Below are 19,028 nucleotides of genomic sequence, written 5' to 3' on the forward strand. Positions count from 1 at the left end.
CCTTTCATGTTTTATAGGACATCTATACATTTTCCCCCTTCCTCCTACCTTTCCTAAAGGGATAAGGCAACTTTCTAAGGGTCGTACCTGACAAAAATACAATTAATCAAGAATATCTGCAGTAGGGGCGCCTGGGTGGCACAGCGGTTAAGCGTCTGCCTTCGGCTCAGGGCGTGATCCCGGCATTATGGGATCGACCCACATCAGGCTCCTCTGCTGTGAGCCTGCTTCTTCCTCTCCCACTCCCCCTGCTTGTGTTCCCTCTCTCGCTGGCTGTCTCTATCTCTGTCGAATAAATAAATAAAATCTTAAAAAAAAAAAAAAAAGAATATCTGCAGTAGTTTCTTATACCTGGGTTCTCATTCTGTTTAATCTGTTACACGTAACTCCTAACGAGGAACCAAAAGATGTTGTTTAATTGCAAATAAAGATAAAAGCATGTTAAGCTGTCACGTAAGGGATTTGTTTCTTGGGGACAAAAGGTAATGTCTGGAGCATGTCTGATTAACCCAACTGTGCCTTTACTTTCAATAACCCCACAGATCATAAATCAACAGTGTCCAACTTCACTTAAAAATGTTACCTAATACTTAAAACACATATAATCACTTTCATTAATGTAGGAATAATTTTGAGCCAAAAAAGGAAAATAAATGTAAACCAAGTTTATTTTGCTTTTTAAGTAGTGTTCTTAAAGCACTACAGCTTGGTAAACAATGTAAATTAGTATAAGTCATCTCAAAAGCCAGAGTTTTGTTTTGTTTGTTTTTTAATGAGTTGTTAAAAAGATGCAGCCTATTCTAACAGGATAAATATTTTTAACCATTTCACTTCGAGTTAATGAAGGCTCACAAATGAGCAACACTCCTCATTGAGGAAAACAAAAAGCTGTTGTCGACAAGCGACAGCACACACACACAAAAACAAAAAGAACTGTGTAAAAATAACTAACTGTGTTCCCATATTTTTTGAAGTCGCTTTACAATGGGATGATATGCACATGATCTTGCTGCAAACCTGCCATACAGACTCGTAATACATGTAGTCTAGACAAACGATTCAGTCCAAGAGGTGCTAACTTCAGACAATGCAGCACTAGAATCCTCTTAACAACGCAATTTGTTTTACTCATTATCTTTTCTTCTAGACTGAAATACAGGCTAGAAAGAAAATGCTCCCTAATTAAAAATTGGTATTGTTTACAGGAAAGTTGTGTAATTTTGCATTAGAATTTACAAGTATATGTTCAAATTGAATTTGCCTCCTCCCCCCATCCCAGCCACAAAATGGGCATGAAGTAAAATTTTTAAAAATGCCTTAATTTTTAACTTCATGCAAACTAAATAAAGATGACCAAAACAAAAGCTTAAACAATGGAAGGATATTTCACAGAAAATTTCTTATACAAAAAACACATAAGAAAAAGGGCCACTAGGTGACATTTTAATTTACAAATTGGCATCATTTTGGTCGACAAATATCCAGATGCTGTTTTCTTCTGCTAACAAGAGTTGCAGAGGGGGGGGGGAACCCAACAACAACAACAAAAAAAAATCAGCATGACTTCCGATTTTAATCACACATTTCTTCTGGAATTTCATGTGGATTAAGGATGCCAGGGACAGACATTTGAAGTTTATGTTTCTCTTCCTGAGCCTGTCGAAGGGCTGTTTCTCTTTCTTCCAAAAACAGATCAGATGTATCTTCACCTGCAAACTCCTGTGAAAACAAGATAGATGAAGTGTTAACATAATAAATTTCAATTTTGGAAAAGGACGTTTTTGGGGAGATGCCTTTTTTTTTAAAGAGGCTTTTCTTTATAAAAGATTTTATTTATTTATTTGAAAGAGAGAGAGAGAGAGAGAACACAAGCAGAGGGAGGTGGAAAGAAGACTCCCCACTGAGCAGGAAGCCCGATGTGAGACTTGATCCCAGGGCCCTGAGATCATGACCTGAGCCAAACACAGATGCTTAACCAACTGAGTCACCCAGGCGACCTCTTCCCATAAATTCAAATGAAGCATTGTGTAACAGCAGTAACAGTTTGATTATCTGCTAATTTGTCTTAATTCCCTAAAATGGATTCCTCACTAACAAAATGGGTATGAAATCCCCAAAGTGTCTACCAGTGTTTCTTTCCCCATATTTCACAATTTATAAATCAGCTGCAGGATGTAATTAAACATTCCAAGACAATTATATCATCTAAAATGAATTATATTAATAACAAGTTTCCAAAAACATTTCAAACCCATCCTGTTCTCAACTGTGATTTATAGTTTTTCACTCTGAATCAGTCTAGGACTAGTAAGGCTAAGTATCATTCATTTTGCTTTACCAAGAATGTGGTTAATCACACAATGCAACAACTAAATCATATTTATTCTTAGTATTTCTCCAAGCAAACAAAACACATACCTTTATTTGTACTAGGAAATCCCTAAGGTGTTCCTTGAAAGCAGGAATATCCTGATTTAAGCTGAAAAGCCCTGTCACAAAGAGCTTTACTTGGGCACTGCAAATCAAAATACGACAATTAAATAATCACTATTTTTTTAACCGAAAAATGTATGTGTACTAAAAAGCATATTTACTCTTGAAGATGAGGGAATGCTGATTTAAGGAGATTTGCCACATATTCCTGAATGAACATTTGGTTGTTAACTGGATTTCCAGGATTTAACGGTGTACTTATTTTTCCTTCTTCAACCAAATTAAACATATATGCAAGTATCGACGCATGCATTGTCAAACCTGTTGATATAAAGAACATTATTAACTCCAGCAGGTAATAACAACTGGAACACTTATCATTTTCACAGTTATAAATTCTTACCAGCAGTATGTGAGGTGTCTGTCACAACAGAAAAGATATGCTGGAGAATATCGCAAAAATAAGTCTGATAGAAACTCTGAGCTGCAGCTTCTTCTTGTGCAACATTTTGTAAGAGTGTAAAAAGTATCTGTAAGCCTAAAATGTACAGAACCCCGACAACGTTATTACAGACTAGTAACACTCACATAGAATTTCCGGATTCTGATTCAGGGCCATCCTTAAACCCCCTTTTCGCTAACGACTAGCAATTATTTGCTTAAGTTATCTTGAATAATGGGAGTTCAATTAGCATCAATGCCTGCTTAATTACAGACTACAAGTAATAACTATTAGTAACTCTCCACTATTTCTGAAGGTTTAGTCGATTCTCTCCAAATCAACTCTAAAAACAGCATTACCAAGTACACACCGATTACACAAACCAATTTCTATTTAAAAATAACAAATTAAATAAAAACCTCTCCTGCTAAAGATACTGTGTTTTATTCTTATTTCGCCCCTTAGTGGCACCAAGGAAAAGCAGACGGGGAAAAGGACACACTGGTGAGGATGTGGAGAAGTGATGTTGCTCTACTTTGAATTTTATGTCTATCTCTCTATAACTCAATCCTGCCTCTGCACTCAACTATGGAAGAGAGGATTCACCTGCTTTTAGGATTTACTTAGACCTACATATGCAAGTGATGCACTCCAACAAAACCTTGATAACAAGTGTCATCTACCCAACCATACCTACAGATCTATTTCTAAGAGCCTGTGGACTGATAGGGCAAGTGAATAAAAGGATGTGTATTTACCTGTATCTGCAACGTTCCTCATAGTATGTTTGAAAGCCCAAATAATGGAATCCAAAACAAGTTTAAATTGTGCAGGTGGTATAGCCAGGAATGCTGGGAAACAATGAGAATTGACAGCCTGAAGTAGTAAGAAAAAGTTTGTTCTGTGTTCAGGATATTCTTCAAAGTCCTAAAAACAAATGGCGAGAGCAAAATAACGTTTCAATGCCTTAATTATGTTAAATAAGAGAAAAAAAGTAAACCCTAATTTAGTATAAATGTTTGGACTTTTTAGTGGGCCCCATAAGGCATATGGCCTCCTGACTGGAAACCTGAAGACATTATAATTTGCCTCCCATGGAAGATGAAATCACCATGTATTACACTAATGAATTACTAAAATGAAGGAACACAAGGTCACATTATAAAAATTACTCAAAACCCAAAGAACATCACATTTTCTAGTTACTCTCAGACTACCTACTACCATGTTATGAAAGTGACCTCAAGATCATGAATACAGATCTAAAAATTATTTCTGAAAATTGTTTTAGCTACTGTGTAGATTTGTAACTCTTATCTACATTTTCCCTTCTCGAGTAATGTATTTTCCTAGTGTATATATATGTGTGTGTATATATACTTTAAAGTAATCTCTACACCCAACGTTGGGCTCCACCTTACAACCCTGAGACCAAGAGTCACATGCTACACCAACTGAGCCAGCCATGCACCCCCTGTAATAGACTTTTATAACTGAAAATGCACACCTGCCTTTTCATTTAAAGAATTAGTATAATTTTTTTAAAAGATTCTTTATGTATTTGACACGGAGAGAAGCACAAGCAGTGGGAACGGCAGAGGGAGAAGGCGGCTCCCTGTGAATGCTGTTATCTGAATGTTACAATCTACCAAATTTACTTTGTTAAGATATTTTTATTTTTTTAAAAGATTTATTTAGTCCAGGGGGGAGTGCGCATTAACGGGGGGGGGCGCCAGAGGGAGAGAATCTTCAAGCAGACTCCCCACTGAGCGCAGAGCTGGGGCTTTATCTCATAACCCGGAGATCAAGACCCAAGCCACCGAGTCAGAAGCTCAATTGACTGAACCACCCAGGTACCCCAAGATCTTTTAAACTGTAAAATTTTTAAAAAGCCTGGTTGGCTCAGTCAGTTTAGTGTCTGCCTTTGGCTCAGGTCATGATCCCCACTTTTGGCTCCCTGCTCAGCGGGGAGTCTGTTTCTCCCTCTCCCCCTCACCCAACTCATGCCTGTGCGCTCTCTCTGAAATAAATAAATAAAATCTTATAAGAAAGGTAAATATTTCTCTGGTCTAGAAGTTCAAATACTTAAACTCCAGAGCTTAAAACTTATACTAATCTCATGGCTACAACTTATGCTTTTAAGACTTAAAGGATATATATGGCAGAATTTCCCATAACTGAAATGTAAACCACATACCTTATTTATCATATTCAATGTGCATTCAAAAACAGCATCAAATATTTGAGGTATTTCAGCTGTTATATGTCCTCCTAACTTGTTGACAATAATAGCCATAGTACTAAGCACTTCTGGTTCTCTAGCAGCTGGGACATTTCTCTGATAATCAATGAGAACTGCATCCAAGAGAGGAGGAACAAAATTTTCAGCTACCTATTAAAAAAAAAAAAAAACTTTCAAGTTTTATTCTATGCACCTGCTAAACCATTATAAACAGCTAGATTGGTGTTGTATTGAGATTTAAGTTGAGTATCTGGAAAATATTGTTTTTTAATTCAGTTTTGACAGTAAAACTTTTTACCAAAGAAACTAAGAAATCCTAATAATTGGCTGGGAAGAGCCACAGACATATTCAGAGTTCAAATCTGTATTATTAAGGTAACAGGCCCAAAATCAAGTGACTGGATCCAAGTTACTATGGCAGGGCCAGGATTCTAGGGTTACTGTACGTGGGATAACTTACCTAAAGGAATGAAACCAATACTATATCAATTTTGTCAATGAATAATATCTATAAAAACCAACCAGCTCATATCTAACATAAAGTACATACCCATTCAATTATTTTTTTTAACTTTGTGAATGCTACCTGTAAACACTTAATAAACACAAATAAAAACCACTTACTCTTGTAAAAGGAATTGGAACTGTACCAGAGTTTCCATGAGTCTCAATAAACAAGGTCATATTAAAGTGTGACTTACATGCTTTTAATAGGTTCTTCATTAAGACATGGACAATTACAAATGTTTCTTGCAACTGAAGGTTACCAGTGTTAGTAGTGTCCTACTATACAAAATAGGCCTAGTAAAAATTTTAAGGATAAGCACATTATTTTTCAGATAACCCAACTGTTCTGTTAGACCAGAACTGGTTCTCATTTTACTTGTAACACTGCAGTAATTCTTACCCCACAAACTGGATCATAAGTGTGTTTTTGAGTTATTTTTTTAAATTCACTGTCCCAACCCACAATACAAATCTTGATTGTAAAATGATACCCGCTCCTTATTATCACTGATACTCCTAAAATTTGCCCAAGCTATTGTAAATTTTGAACTTCACAATTCCTTTAATTCATTTTATCTTCTCCTTTCCAATTTTCAATACAGTTCTGATCTCATAATACACATGTTCAAAACCTTTCAATATTTGGTACGTTGATAATTCCATCATCTGTAGGAACAATACTGAAATTTCAAAATTATGAAAGTAAACAGCACACTTGTCAACCACTATTTGCATACAGCAAAAATTAACACGACAGGATTCTTTGTAATATTCCAAGGATCAAGAGAAAGAAATGGTAGAATAAATTAAAAATACACACTTAAAAAAAAATACTAATACACATTTTCCCAAGTTGAGGCATATTATGGAGCCTGGTTTAGTTTCTGAAAATCATTTTCCTTTATGGAAAATGATTTAAAACTAAAAGAAGAGTGAAAGAGACTTTTAAAACTTCCACTGAGAAAGCCATTACTTTCACTGCAGAGGCAAACTAATGACGGCTTTGTAAATTGCTCCAAAGAATCATGAAGAAACACAAAAAATTTCATCGGAACATCTATTTATAAGGGGATAGAAGTGACTCAAGCTACCTTGTTACGTATCATCACTGTCCCCACTAACAGCAATTTCTTAGGAAGATGGTATATATAATATTTTTAAGTATTCAAGGACTCTAAAAAAAAAAATCAGACACTGTAAAATAATCCCAAACATACCCATTGAAATTACCTTTAAATGAGCTATATGCATATTATCAGAGAATACAGCATCAACTTAAAAGCATTAACATTTCACATACCATCTGTGGATCATTGGACCGGCTCACCCAACCAGATATTAACTTTAAAGTTTCCCTTTTTACTGTTCGCATACTTCTAATCAACGGTTGCTTTGTAACCATCTCACCTAAAAAATACAATGCAATGAAATCCAACTTCACAACTAAAATCTACATTGGTAGTTAAATGTACTTCAGATCTAATAGCTCTCATTTACCACTCAAAAACATAAAGACAACGGCACATAGATGAATGTACAAACTAAGACTAACTTTACAAGGAAAAGGTGTATGCAACTCATAAAAAATGATTGTCTAGGGTCATTTGGGACACTGGGAGGGTTAACTCAAATCTGAGAAATGAATGCTTACAGTAACACTGTGAACGTGGAACTGATTTACTATTCACCATTCCACAAAAATTCAGAATCACTTACCATTAGCTTGGATAGCTGCTGAAATATTTTCACTGAGGCACTTGTATACATTAAGCATATCTAAATAAATTCTCCCAAGCTGAATTACAAAGGGATGTCCGACAGCTTTGCAGGCTCTAACATTTGTTTTCAATATGCTACCAAGCTGCTTAACTGTTTCAGGATCTTTAAGTATATCCACATTCTGTGAAAGACAAATAACAGATTTATCACATGAAAATTATCTTTGTAATTACTAAAGTGAGAAACACTACCCACACCTTACTCCAAACCACCATCACATTTATAATCCAAAACAGTAAAACAAAGAAACTTTATTACCTACAGGTACAACTAAGAATAGAGTAACAGTCCCAGTATACAAGCAAACGGAGCAAAATTACAGTGTAATTTTCACTACTTTTGTAAACAACACTGTCTTCTTGAATTCCATTAGAACTTTGAGAAAAAGTAGTAAAACTTACTTTGGTTGCCTGCTGGATTATGCTATCCCAAACCTGATTAGGGAGTAGCATATATTTTTCTATCAAATGTTCTTGTACAGTTTGATCTGTTTGTGCACCAATCATGTACCCCACAGCTTCATAAAATGTATGGACCTATGTAAAAAGGCAGACATTTGATGCATCATAAGGAAAACTACACACAAGCAATTCACATATGTAGTAGAACTTGTTTTGTGAGTCTGAGAAATAACTTACATTAAGTAGGAAAATAGCCTATCAAACTTCTGCCTAAATTTTGGCCACTATGAAAATTTAACCACTCCAGCAGAGAGGTGGGTAGGTGGGAGATAAAATAGTGTTGGGGACTGAGGAGTGCACTGGGTGATGTATGGAACTGCTGAATCACTATATTATACACCCAAAACTTATTTAACACTGTATGTTAACTATACAAAAAAAAAAAAAAAAATTCAGCCACAGAGACACGTGAACGGAGTCCAATGGTGTCACTCTTTCTATTGCCATTAATGAATTCTGAGTAAAACAGTAGTCATGGGGCACCTGAGTCTCTAAGTATATGATTCTTGGTTTCAGCTTAGGTCATTCATTGTCTCACGGTCCTGAGATCAAGCCCTCCTGCGCCCCCATATGCACTCTGTCAAATAAACATTAAAAAAAAAAGTAATCTTTTTTTTTTTGGCCGGGGGGGGGGTGGAGAGGAGTGGAGGGAGAGAGAGAATCTTCAGCAGGCTCCATGCCCAGTGCAGAGCTGGATCTTATGACCCAGGGAGCATGACCCTGGGCCAAAATCAAAAGTTGGATGCTCAACTGACTGAGCTACTCAGGAGCCCAGTACTATTCACTTTCTAAGAAAAATACGCCCAGTGCCATACGTACCTGTTGAGGCTGAAGATCACAAATTATAGTGTTGATATTGTTCAAAATTTCATCAATAAATGGCATTACTTCTCCAACCTGAACCTGAACAAAATGCCTGCGGCATTTCTGAGCGATTTTAATGAAAGTATCACAAGCCATGTCTTGAACTCCATCATGGGTCTCTAACGAAACAAGATTTTTCAAAAAATTTTCAAGAAAAATTTTGGGTTTTTTTGTTCAATAAATATAAATGACTAAATAATATAAAGAGGATTTACCATGCATGAATTCAAACAACTTGTTAACTACAGTCTTCAAAAACTTCCAGTGAGCTCTTAAAAACCTTGGATATTGACCTACTATGTACATGATATTTGATGCAATAATAGCTTTATTATCTTTGCCTCTTTTCTGTTCACATAATCCTAATAGATCCTGTAAAATGAGAGCAATTTCAGTCATTTATAATAATACAATACAGTTACTTAACAGTTCCAGTTCGTATGTATCACTTGAGTACCTTTATAACAGTAACAAGGAAGCGTTTTTCATCCTCTTCATGCATTGCTCCACTAATGGAGCCTATTGCCCAACACAATGTATTCAAATTTTTCCATGACCACTCTGTACCATTCACTTGATTGTGAAGCTTCTCAGTCATTATTCTTTCTGTATCTACATAATCCAGATGAGTAAGATAAACTAGAAAGGAAGGGAAAAGTTCCAAATGTTCAAATGCAACTCTATGATCAAAACAATTTAATAATAGCACATTAATGAAAATGGTTATTAACAGATTCAGAAAAGTGTATTTCTTTAGAAAGTATTTCCACCCCAGAAGAGAATTACAAAAATAAAGATTAAATTGGCAGTATTGACTCACCTAATGTTTCTCTCATATTCTTATACAAATTAATGGAATCTGTATCCTTCATGAATTCTCTTACTACTTCTCCCTGATCATTTTCTACAACCAATACTTCCTCTGGTTTAGCCATACGACTCACCATCAATAAACGGACCTGCTCAACAATAAACAAGAAAAACCTATTACATCTTTGAAATCAGTCACAGCCAATGTAGGAAAAAAAATTAAGATTAAGCACTTCGCACTTTAGACAAACATACCCCCAAAATGGTTCTCACAATATAAAAAAATATAAACATTTTAAAAACGTATGTCTAGGGGTGCCTGGCTGGCTCAGTCTGTTAAGTGTCTGCCTTCAGCTCAGGTCTTAATCCTAGGGTTCCATGACTGATGAGCCTGCATCAGGCTCCCTGTTCAGCAGAGTCTCTCCTCTTCTTCCTCTGCCCCTCCCCACCACTTGTGCTCAAATAAATAAAATTAAAAAAAAAAAAAAGTAATTCTACAACAATGGTTTTCAAATGTTATTTATCATGAATAAACATATACTATTAAATTTTCTGTGTCTCATCCAGAGACTGAGTCAGTAGATTGGCAGGTGATCTCTTGATCTGCATTTCTAACAAACTCACTGGTAGTGCTGATGCAGTCTACTTCTATGACACAATTTTGAGAACCATAATTCATTTTTAAAAAGATTTTATTTATTTATTTGTTAGAGAGCATGCACAAGCAGGGGGAGTGGCAGCCAGAGGGAGAAGCAGACTCCCCTGCCAAGCAAGTAGCCTGATGCAGGACTGATGCGGGACTTGATCCAAAAACCCTGGGATCACAACCTGAGCCAAAGGCAGACACTTCACAGACTGAACCACCCAGGCATCCTGAGAACCATAACTCTTCAATCAATCCCTTTCAATCTTCGAGCTTTGAACATGAATGGAGACGTTGTTGGATTCTCTTTTTGTAGCTCTTTTATTTGGACAGATTATAAAAGCCAAAAGAAAATAAATATAAAACCCACTACTTGTTTAGTTTTCAAAAATCACAGCAAGGAACAGGCAAAGCACTCAATAACCCACTTCATTACTACCTTGGATAACACGGGCAAATACAGCTGTCTCCTGGGAGGAACATCAAAATGCTGACTTCCAGATAGCAATGGAGAAGCAGATGTAGAGAATGGGCTCTCTCTATAGAGTTCAGCTGCCAAATGATTCCAGTACTCAAGACAAATCTTAAAGATTTCAGTTTCCTCCACTTCTGATACCAACAACATATAATGAAGGGCCTACAAAGACGACCAACAGTATTAAAATAATCCTTAGACATCATTATCCTACCACAGATTGCCTTCCACTTGTTACATTAACAGAATAAAGATTAATGTTTCATTTTACACAACTCTGATGAACTCATTGTTCATCGAATAGACTAGAAATTCTCAGGGAGCAAATTGTGCTTTCTTCAAACATGTCCTAGAACACTTTAAAAACTTTATGTAGTTGTTGGCCAGTATGTACGTTAAGTTCCCTAAAAAGATATGGACATTAAACGACATTTGGTACCAATACTCAAAAGGTGTAAATAATCCAAATGTCCATCAACTCACGACTGGGCATACAATATATAACCATTCAGCTATAAAAAGATGAAATGGTACATGCTGCAACATGAAAGAACCCCAAAAACACACTAAGTGAAAAACGCTAATTACAAAAGACCATATACTAGGAGTCTATTTATATGATTATATAAAGGTTCAGAATAGATAAAATCCACAGAGAGCAAATTAGAAGTTGGCTAGAGGCTGGAGAAGAGCAGAATGAGGGACTATTTTAATAGTTACATTATTCTTTGCAGGTTAATGAAAATGTTTTAGAATAGGTGACAGTTGACAACACTGTGAATGTCACTGAAATTGTATACTTTAAGATAGACAGCTTTATGTTATATGCATTATACCTCAGTTTTTAAACATATTTAAACTTTTCATCTCAGAAATGTCTGAATACCCTTTAGGAATTTAATTTTTATTATCAATTATTGATCTTATATTATGCAGAACACACAATCAACAAATTCAACTTGTAATTCAGAACTAACATTTTTATGCACTGACAATAGGTAAGAAGATATGTCAAAGGCACAGACATTTTATTTTTCTTTTTAAAAACTTTATTTATTTCAGAGTGCGCGTGCGTGCGCAAGCATAAGGGGGGGGGAAGACGGAGAAGCAGACTCCCCGATGGAGCGGGCAGACCAAGGGACACAACCAGGACATGAGCGTAAGACAGACACTTAAAGGACTGAGCCACCCAGGTGCCCCAAAGGTACAGACATTTAAAGAAAGGTAGACATTTTAGAACAAAGGCATTTTTTAAAGAGCTTTCATCATATAAAAGAATTTCAGAAGCCAAAGGGTCCAAAAAGCCTACCTCCATGAGTGTTTCCCTGAGATTTAACCTTTTCTCTATAAGTTGACCATGTTCCTTAAGAAAGGTGCAGAGAAACAAACTGAGATTTTGAATAAAGTTCTGTTCATCATCTTTTCCATTTGAGTATGCAAGTCGAATATTGGTATTTAAAGGAAGCATCTACAAGTTTAAATATGGACCATTAGTTTGCATTCTAAAACCAACAAAAAATATACCTTTAAATACTAACATTTCATCACCTTGTTACTAATATAAACCAGATTATTCTTCACTAGAAATCCTTGGTCTGTTATAGTATTTTTGTACTCTAGCTTTTGATTTTTTAAAATGTTACAAATAGTAAGATTTCCACAAATTACCTTCTCAATTTTTCCCTCTATCAGACTTTTCCTTTCTTTAGTGTTATTAAAAACAAAAATATTTAAGTAATTCATTGGAACACACATTACTGTATTATCGTTAATATTCTAAATAATCTCATATATACCTTATTAAGATTACAAATGGACAATCTCTTCATTTCAGAGGCAAAGCCAGAAGCAGAGCTAATTTAATTAAAACCCCAGGTTTCCAAGCTTCTAACTTCTACGTAAATAAATTACTATGATACTCCCAGAATCTTTATTTCAAGGAATTTTCAAAATGTTCACTAAAATTTCTACCTGATCTTATTTTATGTAATGAATATATAATCACATTAAAGCTGATCTGTTATAATTAGTTTTAACAAAACGGTTCAACTCCAACCCAACGTTTTCTAAGGCACTAAAATTGTTTAGTCAGTTGTTAAGAGTGTTGTATTACCTGTTTTAGCTGCATCATTGTCAGTGTAAATAGCGTTACAAATTGTTCCTCATATTGGCTTACACTTACACCAGCAATCTCAGTGAGGCACTTCAGAGAGACATTTCGAAACATTGGAACATTCAGGAACTATTTTAAAATAATAAAAAAAAGGAAGCATAAAGTTAAATGGCATGTAATACTCTATTTAACAAGAAAAATAAAGGTTTAACAATATGGAATATAAGAGGGAAAACACCAGATAAATAGATGGATATTTTGTTTTTCACACAAATTTTGAGGAAATTTCCTTATCCACTCAACAGACAGTAAATGTTTTAGGAATAAACTGTGCTTTTTCTGATGTGTCTTCAGATATCTAAACACAAAGTCACTTAATAACTTTCCCAGGAACGATTATATGACTTTTAAGAACATCATATTTTATGTATAGTCTAAAAAAAGACCCAAGATTTAAAATTGCTTAGGATTTTAGATGATGGGCAATACGTTCACAAACGTATGGTAAAACTGACTCACTTTCTTTGTTGAGAAGGTATACAAATGGCATACCATTTGTGGATGGCAATTTGGTTAAGCATCAAAAACCTTAAAATGGATATGCCCATTGGCCTGATACTTACTTATGTGTATTAAAGTTGTATTACTTAATAACAATGTTTCCTTTGCAGTACCACCGAGAACAGCGAACAGTTTTATAAACTGTCTACCAATAAAATATCTCCAATATTGTAAATTCATATTTTAGAATAGAGTATTACCTCATCAAGCCCTGAACTACAAAATCTCAAATGTTAAGTTATGATGAGGTCTCAATTAAGCATACAAATTTATTCCTTCTATAAGACAAGAAAGCATCTGGAAAGATAATACAACCAACTGGTAGGCAGTCATCTCTGGAAAAACCAAGACCTTCCACTTTACAGAAATATTCCTAAAATCAAATCCCTTAACAGTTGTTCACATGGGATTCCTGAAATTTTTGACAACATTTCAAAGAATTATTAGCTGAAAGTTCTTCTGAGCAGTTTCTCGTCTTAGAAACAACACTGGTTACACCTACAAACGCATAATGGTTTTCCTATAGCAAAGAACATTACAAATTAATAATATATGCAACTATCCAGTGGTAAGAGCTGAGATGTATTCACTATACCTTATAAATTAATGTGCTGATTAACTTGGTCTCAAAAATATATCCCAGTGGAATCCAATTAAGAAATCTGAGCAATGTTTCCAAAGTTGCATGTACAAGTGGAGCATTTTGGGAATTTTCCTATAACAAAAACACACCTGTCAATAATCCTCTTCCTATAATTAGTACCTAAAAGAAATGAAATCAAAAGCACTTACCATCACAAACTGACACAGCTGAAAAATTTGTGAGAATTCATTGCACATGCTAAAAAAAAAGTGAGAAGTTTAGAAGACACACAGAAATACTATAATTATTCACACACTAACAAGATTACAAAAAATTTCACCAATGTAGTCATTAAGAACTTTAGTCACTTCTATTTAAACACAAATATCAGTAATGTCATCAAAAGCTATCAAGTTGCTAAAGCTATATGTAATATCACTCCTTCAAAAGCTTATCATAAAAAGTTCTATAAAGAGCATGTAATTCCATTCTGAGGATTCTGCCATCTTCACTCTAATTTGAAATCATTTAATCAATCTTTTAAAGAAAGATTTTATTTTTTTAAGTAATCTCCACTCATAAAGTGGGGCTTGAACTCATGACCCCAAGATCAAGAGTCACATGCTCTACTGACTGAGCCAGGCAGGTAGCTTCAATCACTTTGGTCTTTCAAATCAAGATAGTTGAAACATAACTCTCCAAATTAAGAGAGTAAGAGAGGAGGCATTTTATATATATATATATCCCAAATCCTACAATGTGCTTACACACCAAAACAGAGGCGAAATTGTAAATTCTCAAGTTAGTCTGAATACTAAGGTGAAATACTGCTGTGCCCTAATGACTGGAACAAATTTTTATTACTAAAGTCAAAGAAAATGAAGTGGCAAAATCCCACGATGCAGGACTGGTAACAATTCAGCTGACATTTGGACCCAAGTCATTTCCTTCACTTACATTTAACTTATATATATATATATATATATATATATATATATTTATATATATATATATATATTTATATTTATATTCAAGTATCACCATATAAAAACAGATCCCAAAGGTTTCTGGGAACTCCTGACCNAGATGGGATATATATATATATATATATATTTATATATATATATATATTTATATTTATATTCAAGTATCACCATATAAAAACAGATCCCAAAGGTTTCTGGGAACTCCTGACCTATATTCCTTTTGCATGAGATGTATAGAGTTATTTTGCTGTGACAATGAGGTATGACAAACTATATCGCCACACATACTTTTCAAGTCTCCAGATTTAGAATATTAGGTCCACTCTCTAGGACTATTTAAATTTGTACTAAAAAACAAAAGTAATTTGGTATATTAACAATCACAGTTTCTCAAAAAATAACCAACCTCCAAATTTCTTTAAATCTTCTCAGAAATAACTTAAAAATTCTGAAGCAAAATAATTACTTGCCTGTCTTTTAAATGCTTAGCTTTCACTTGAGTTATCTGTCCACTAGAGAAATCAAATACTTCTTCACTCAAGAGTTTAAGAATCACCATATTATTCTGACAGAGACTTTCACTGGTCCTACTTGCTCCAACAATGTCACTGATAAAAGTCGGCCAGTGTTTTGGCCATTCTTGTTTTAGTATCTAAAATAAGATTAAGAAATGTTAATTTAATTTCACTTCCCAATGGCAAAACAAACTTTAAAGAAGTTGTGTGATATTACAACAGAAGCAAACAACCACTTTTCATTCTCTCCCCCTTGATTAAAGAGAAGAAATGTGCCATCCTATACAGAATACACTAGGTAAAGTATAACACAGATGAAGTTTTTGGCCTCAAATGCCTAGGACTCTTCTCAGTTATCCCAGCTGATCGATCTAGTCTGGTTTTTTTCTTTTTTCATTGAAGATTTTATCTTAAGTAATCTCTACACCTAATGTGGGTCTTCAACTCACACTCCTGAGATCAAGAGCCAGCCATGCACCTTGGTCTAGGCTGTTCCAATGTGCACGCATCTCAATATCAGCCAGATACAGAGGTTTAAATTATCCTAAGTGACTCAAAGATAAAACTCTAATAAATAAAAAGGTGATGGGCAGGCAGGGAGAGGCATTTTCTTTGGGTGGAAGCTGAGCCCTGAACTATAACAGCATTTGTTCGTATAAATTTGGGAGAGAGACAGCATTACAGTTGGGGATGGAACCATCTTTAACCAAAATCTAATAGACTGTATCAGACTTTCAAGTCTGTACTGTATATTTTGTACACCAGTGATTTTCCTAACCAGATTATTCCCTAACTGCTCCTGTTAATAAGCGGTAACTAGTTTCTTTGTACTCCTCCCGCATCCCAAAGATAGGCTAACAACAAACGTCCTCAGTATAAAAGCCAGTGTAACTTAGTGAAAACCCAAATGTTTTTGTAACTTATTAAATAGAAAAATCTATTTGTTCTCACATACCAATTAATGTTCTCAGGACAATTTTTTCTCATATTAAAAAAATATGTAAATATAAAAATTTGAAGCTGAGACTATTTAGAAAGTTTGAAAAACAGACTAAGTATAGAGATCAATTTAAGGAATGGTGGATTCAAAGGAATAATTTATGAATTAAAATGCAGATGACATGGAAAGGAAATATGCAATCAATGGGCAAATGAGAAAACTGTAACATGTCTGATCCATATCAGAGCCACAGAAGTGACAGGTTTACAGCATCTGATGTTTCCTACCATAGGAAATTTACAATTTCAAATGTTAAAATAGTAGCTTAACTGTAATCAGCCTAACTGAAGCATTTAATTCTTTTAAGGAGAACAATGAATCAAGTACAAGCTTACCTGAACAAGAATCATATTTAATTTCCCAATATACACCTTTTCCTTCTAAGAAAAGAAAAAAATTTAGATTAAAACACAGTCTAAAATAGGTGTAAGAAGAATATAAGCAAAGAAATTCCTCTAAGAAAAATTACAGATCTACTATAAATGATTGTTCTTATGCCTGCATGTCTGTGATATAAGCATATTTAAGTTGAAGATTCAATATTTAAATGATTTTACATTCTCGCACTAATCTCCAAAATTGGTCTTACCTCTACACAAGTTGGGTCGGATGACGTCTTGATAATGAGTCCAACAACGTATTTTTTAATTCCTATTAAAAAAAATTATTCAACACTTTTATAGCATGTCAATAAATCTTCATTAAGAAAAAATGGGGGAGGCGAAGGTGAAAGTAAAGTCAGATAACAAACCCCAATCCCATTGGCAATATTGGCATTTTTTTGAATGATGCCAATCATTTTTGTGTACTACTCCTTTAAACTTCAATTTTTGTTTACAAAGTACAGGTTTAACAATTACAAATTATCTTTTAAGATGTTCTTCAATGCTATACTAGTTAGGTACACCAACATGTAATTTTTTAAATTAAAAAAAAAAACACATTAAGGACTAATATGTTGTTCATTTAACTAAATACGCACATAAACTTATTTTTATGGGTTAAAACTACAAAACCCCTGAAGATGTAATTTTGTAATAAGCATTATGAAGTTTATGTAAAGTATCACTAAATCAAGATCCTTTTCCAATTTAACTGTAACATTAACGTAATCCTAAAAATAGGATTTTAACTTGTCCCCCGCTACAATATAGAATAACAGTTAAGGAGAAAGTTTGGTTTCTAATGTTTTTAAAGGATATCTTAATAGTACAAGCTATTCTTAACTTATTCAACACAGTGGGGAGGGAACTCAGGCACGTGCCAGAAGGAGAGGAAGAGAGAGAGACTTTTTTTTTTTAATTTTAAGATTTTACTTATTGTCAGAGAGAGAAGGAGAAAGAGAGAGCAAGCATAAACAGAGAGCAAGCATAAGCAGGGGGAGCGGAAGGCAGAGGGTAAGCAGGCTCCCCGCAGAGCAAGGAGCCCAATGCAGGGACTGGATCCCAGGACCCTGGGATCATGACCTGAGCTGAAGGCAGACACTTAACCGAGTGGGCTGCCCAGGCGTCCCGAAGAGAGAAAATCTAAAGCAAGCTCCAAGTCCGGAGTCAGGATCCAGGGTTACAGCGGAAGTCTGCTTCAGATTCTCTCCCCCCCCTCCCTCTTCCACTCGTGTTTGAGTGCACGGGTACGCTTTCTCTCTCTCATAAATGAATAAATCTCTTATAATAAGAGCCAGGTGCTTAACCAACTAAGCCACCCTGGCACCCTGGTCCCCTTAAGTTTTAAAGTTAAATGGTACACATACTTTAACATACCCAATGAGTTTGGGAAGTAAAATCCCTAAATAAACAAAATTATCATTTCCTACTATATGGAATAAAGACTACTCTCACATTTGTTTAATTTAGGCTTTCCTACCAAATGATCTATGAAGATCTTCTTTCACAGCTATCTGACCTCTGGAAATATAGGTAAGACTTACTGGAACAATGTCCTCTAAGCCTTAGCTAACAAATCTGGAACTCTGGACTCAAGCTTTCATGGAGAAGGGATTTGCCAAGAAATTTACCCATAATAATAAGCAGGAAATATAGCCAACATGAAAGCAATATAATACTGACTTGATTGTAAAACTACCTTAATAATCTTCATGAGCTGAAGTATTAAATTTATTCCCCCATTCATTTGCATTTCAAGTAATATTTATTATGGCACAAATGCCCATTTCCTTTCATATTCCAAATAACAACTAAACACTTAAAAATGCTAATTATGAAAATAATTTCCTTAGTGTGGAAAAACTTTATCAGCACAATAAAGTCACATAATGAGGGTTATTTATCAACTGAAAATGTGATGTCAAATAGTATCAATACTCAGTTTAAGAGACATTAAAAAAAACTGTTAGGTGACAAAAATTTAACTATTACATACCATCTAATGTAACTATGTCATTTACATTTTTAAAAAGTTAGTTCTACGAGGCAAAGTCCACAATACTAAATGTTGCAGACAAGATCCACCAATCAACGCTAGAAAGAATGGGCAGTCTTTCAGAAAAAATTAGACCACCAGTATAGTCTCAAGTTATCTTCCCAAGATCATTTGAGGAAAAAAAAAAACACAGTAATTTTATAAATAGAAAAGCAGCAGGAATCACCATAACCCA

At 34.8% G+C, this 19,028-nt stretch overlaps 1 protein-coding gene across 3 annotated transcripts in view; it reads right to left on the reverse strand.

Annotated features, from left to right (window-relative positions):
* Nucleotides 1–649: 649 nt before the first annotated feature.
* The window catches only part of XPO1 (exportin 1), a 44,622-nt gene continuing 26,243 nt past the window's right edge, over nt 650–19,028 (reverse strand). For all 3 annotated transcript variants that reach the window (XM_034659195.1, XM_002928405.4, XM_034659196.1), the window contains 21 exons: nt 17,004–17,065; nt 16,750–16,794; nt 15,370–15,551; nt 14,123–14,171; nt 13,926–14,045; nt 12,770–12,898; nt 11,966–12,124; nt 10,621–10,818; nt 9,549–9,687; nt 9,186–9,367; nt 8,944–9,100; nt 8,684–8,847; nt 7,805–7,939; nt 7,341–7,524; nt 6,925–7,031; nt 5,073–5,267; nt 3,634–3,802; nt 2,837–2,971; nt 2,595–2,754; nt 2,419–2,515; nt 650–1,719 (listed from right to left, as the gene is read on the reverse strand). In XM_034659195.1, coding sequence (XP_034515086.1) covers nt 1,573–1,719; nt 2,419–2,515; nt 2,595–2,754; nt 2,837–2,971; nt 3,634–3,802; nt 5,073–5,267; nt 6,925–7,031; nt 7,341–7,524; nt 7,805–7,939; nt 8,684–8,847; nt 8,944–9,100; nt 9,186–9,367; nt 9,549–9,687; nt 10,621–10,818; nt 11,966–12,124; nt 12,770–12,898; nt 13,926–14,045; nt 14,123–14,171; nt 15,370–15,551; nt 16,750–16,794; nt 17,004–17,065 — 2,915 coding nt within the window. In that variant the 3' untranslated portion in view covers nt 650–1,572. The remainder of the gene's footprint in view (nt 1,720–2,418; nt 2,516–2,594; nt 2,755–2,836; nt 2,972–3,633; nt 3,803–5,072; nt 5,268–6,924; nt 7,032–7,340; nt 7,525–7,804; nt 7,940–8,683; nt 8,848–8,943; nt 9,101–9,185; nt 9,368–9,548; nt 9,688–10,620; nt 10,819–11,965; nt 12,125–12,769; nt 12,899–13,925; nt 14,046–14,122; nt 14,172–15,369; nt 15,552–16,749; nt 16,795–17,003; nt 17,066–19,028) is intronic.

The sequence above is a fragment of the Ailuropoda melanoleuca genome, chromosome 4 (genome assembly GCF_002007445.2).
Source record: "Ailuropoda melanoleuca isolate Jingjing chromosome 4, ASM200744v2, whole genome shotgun sequence".
Classification (NCBI taxonomy): domain Eukaryota; kingdom Metazoa; phylum Chordata; class Mammalia; order Carnivora; family Ursidae; genus Ailuropoda; species Ailuropoda melanoleuca.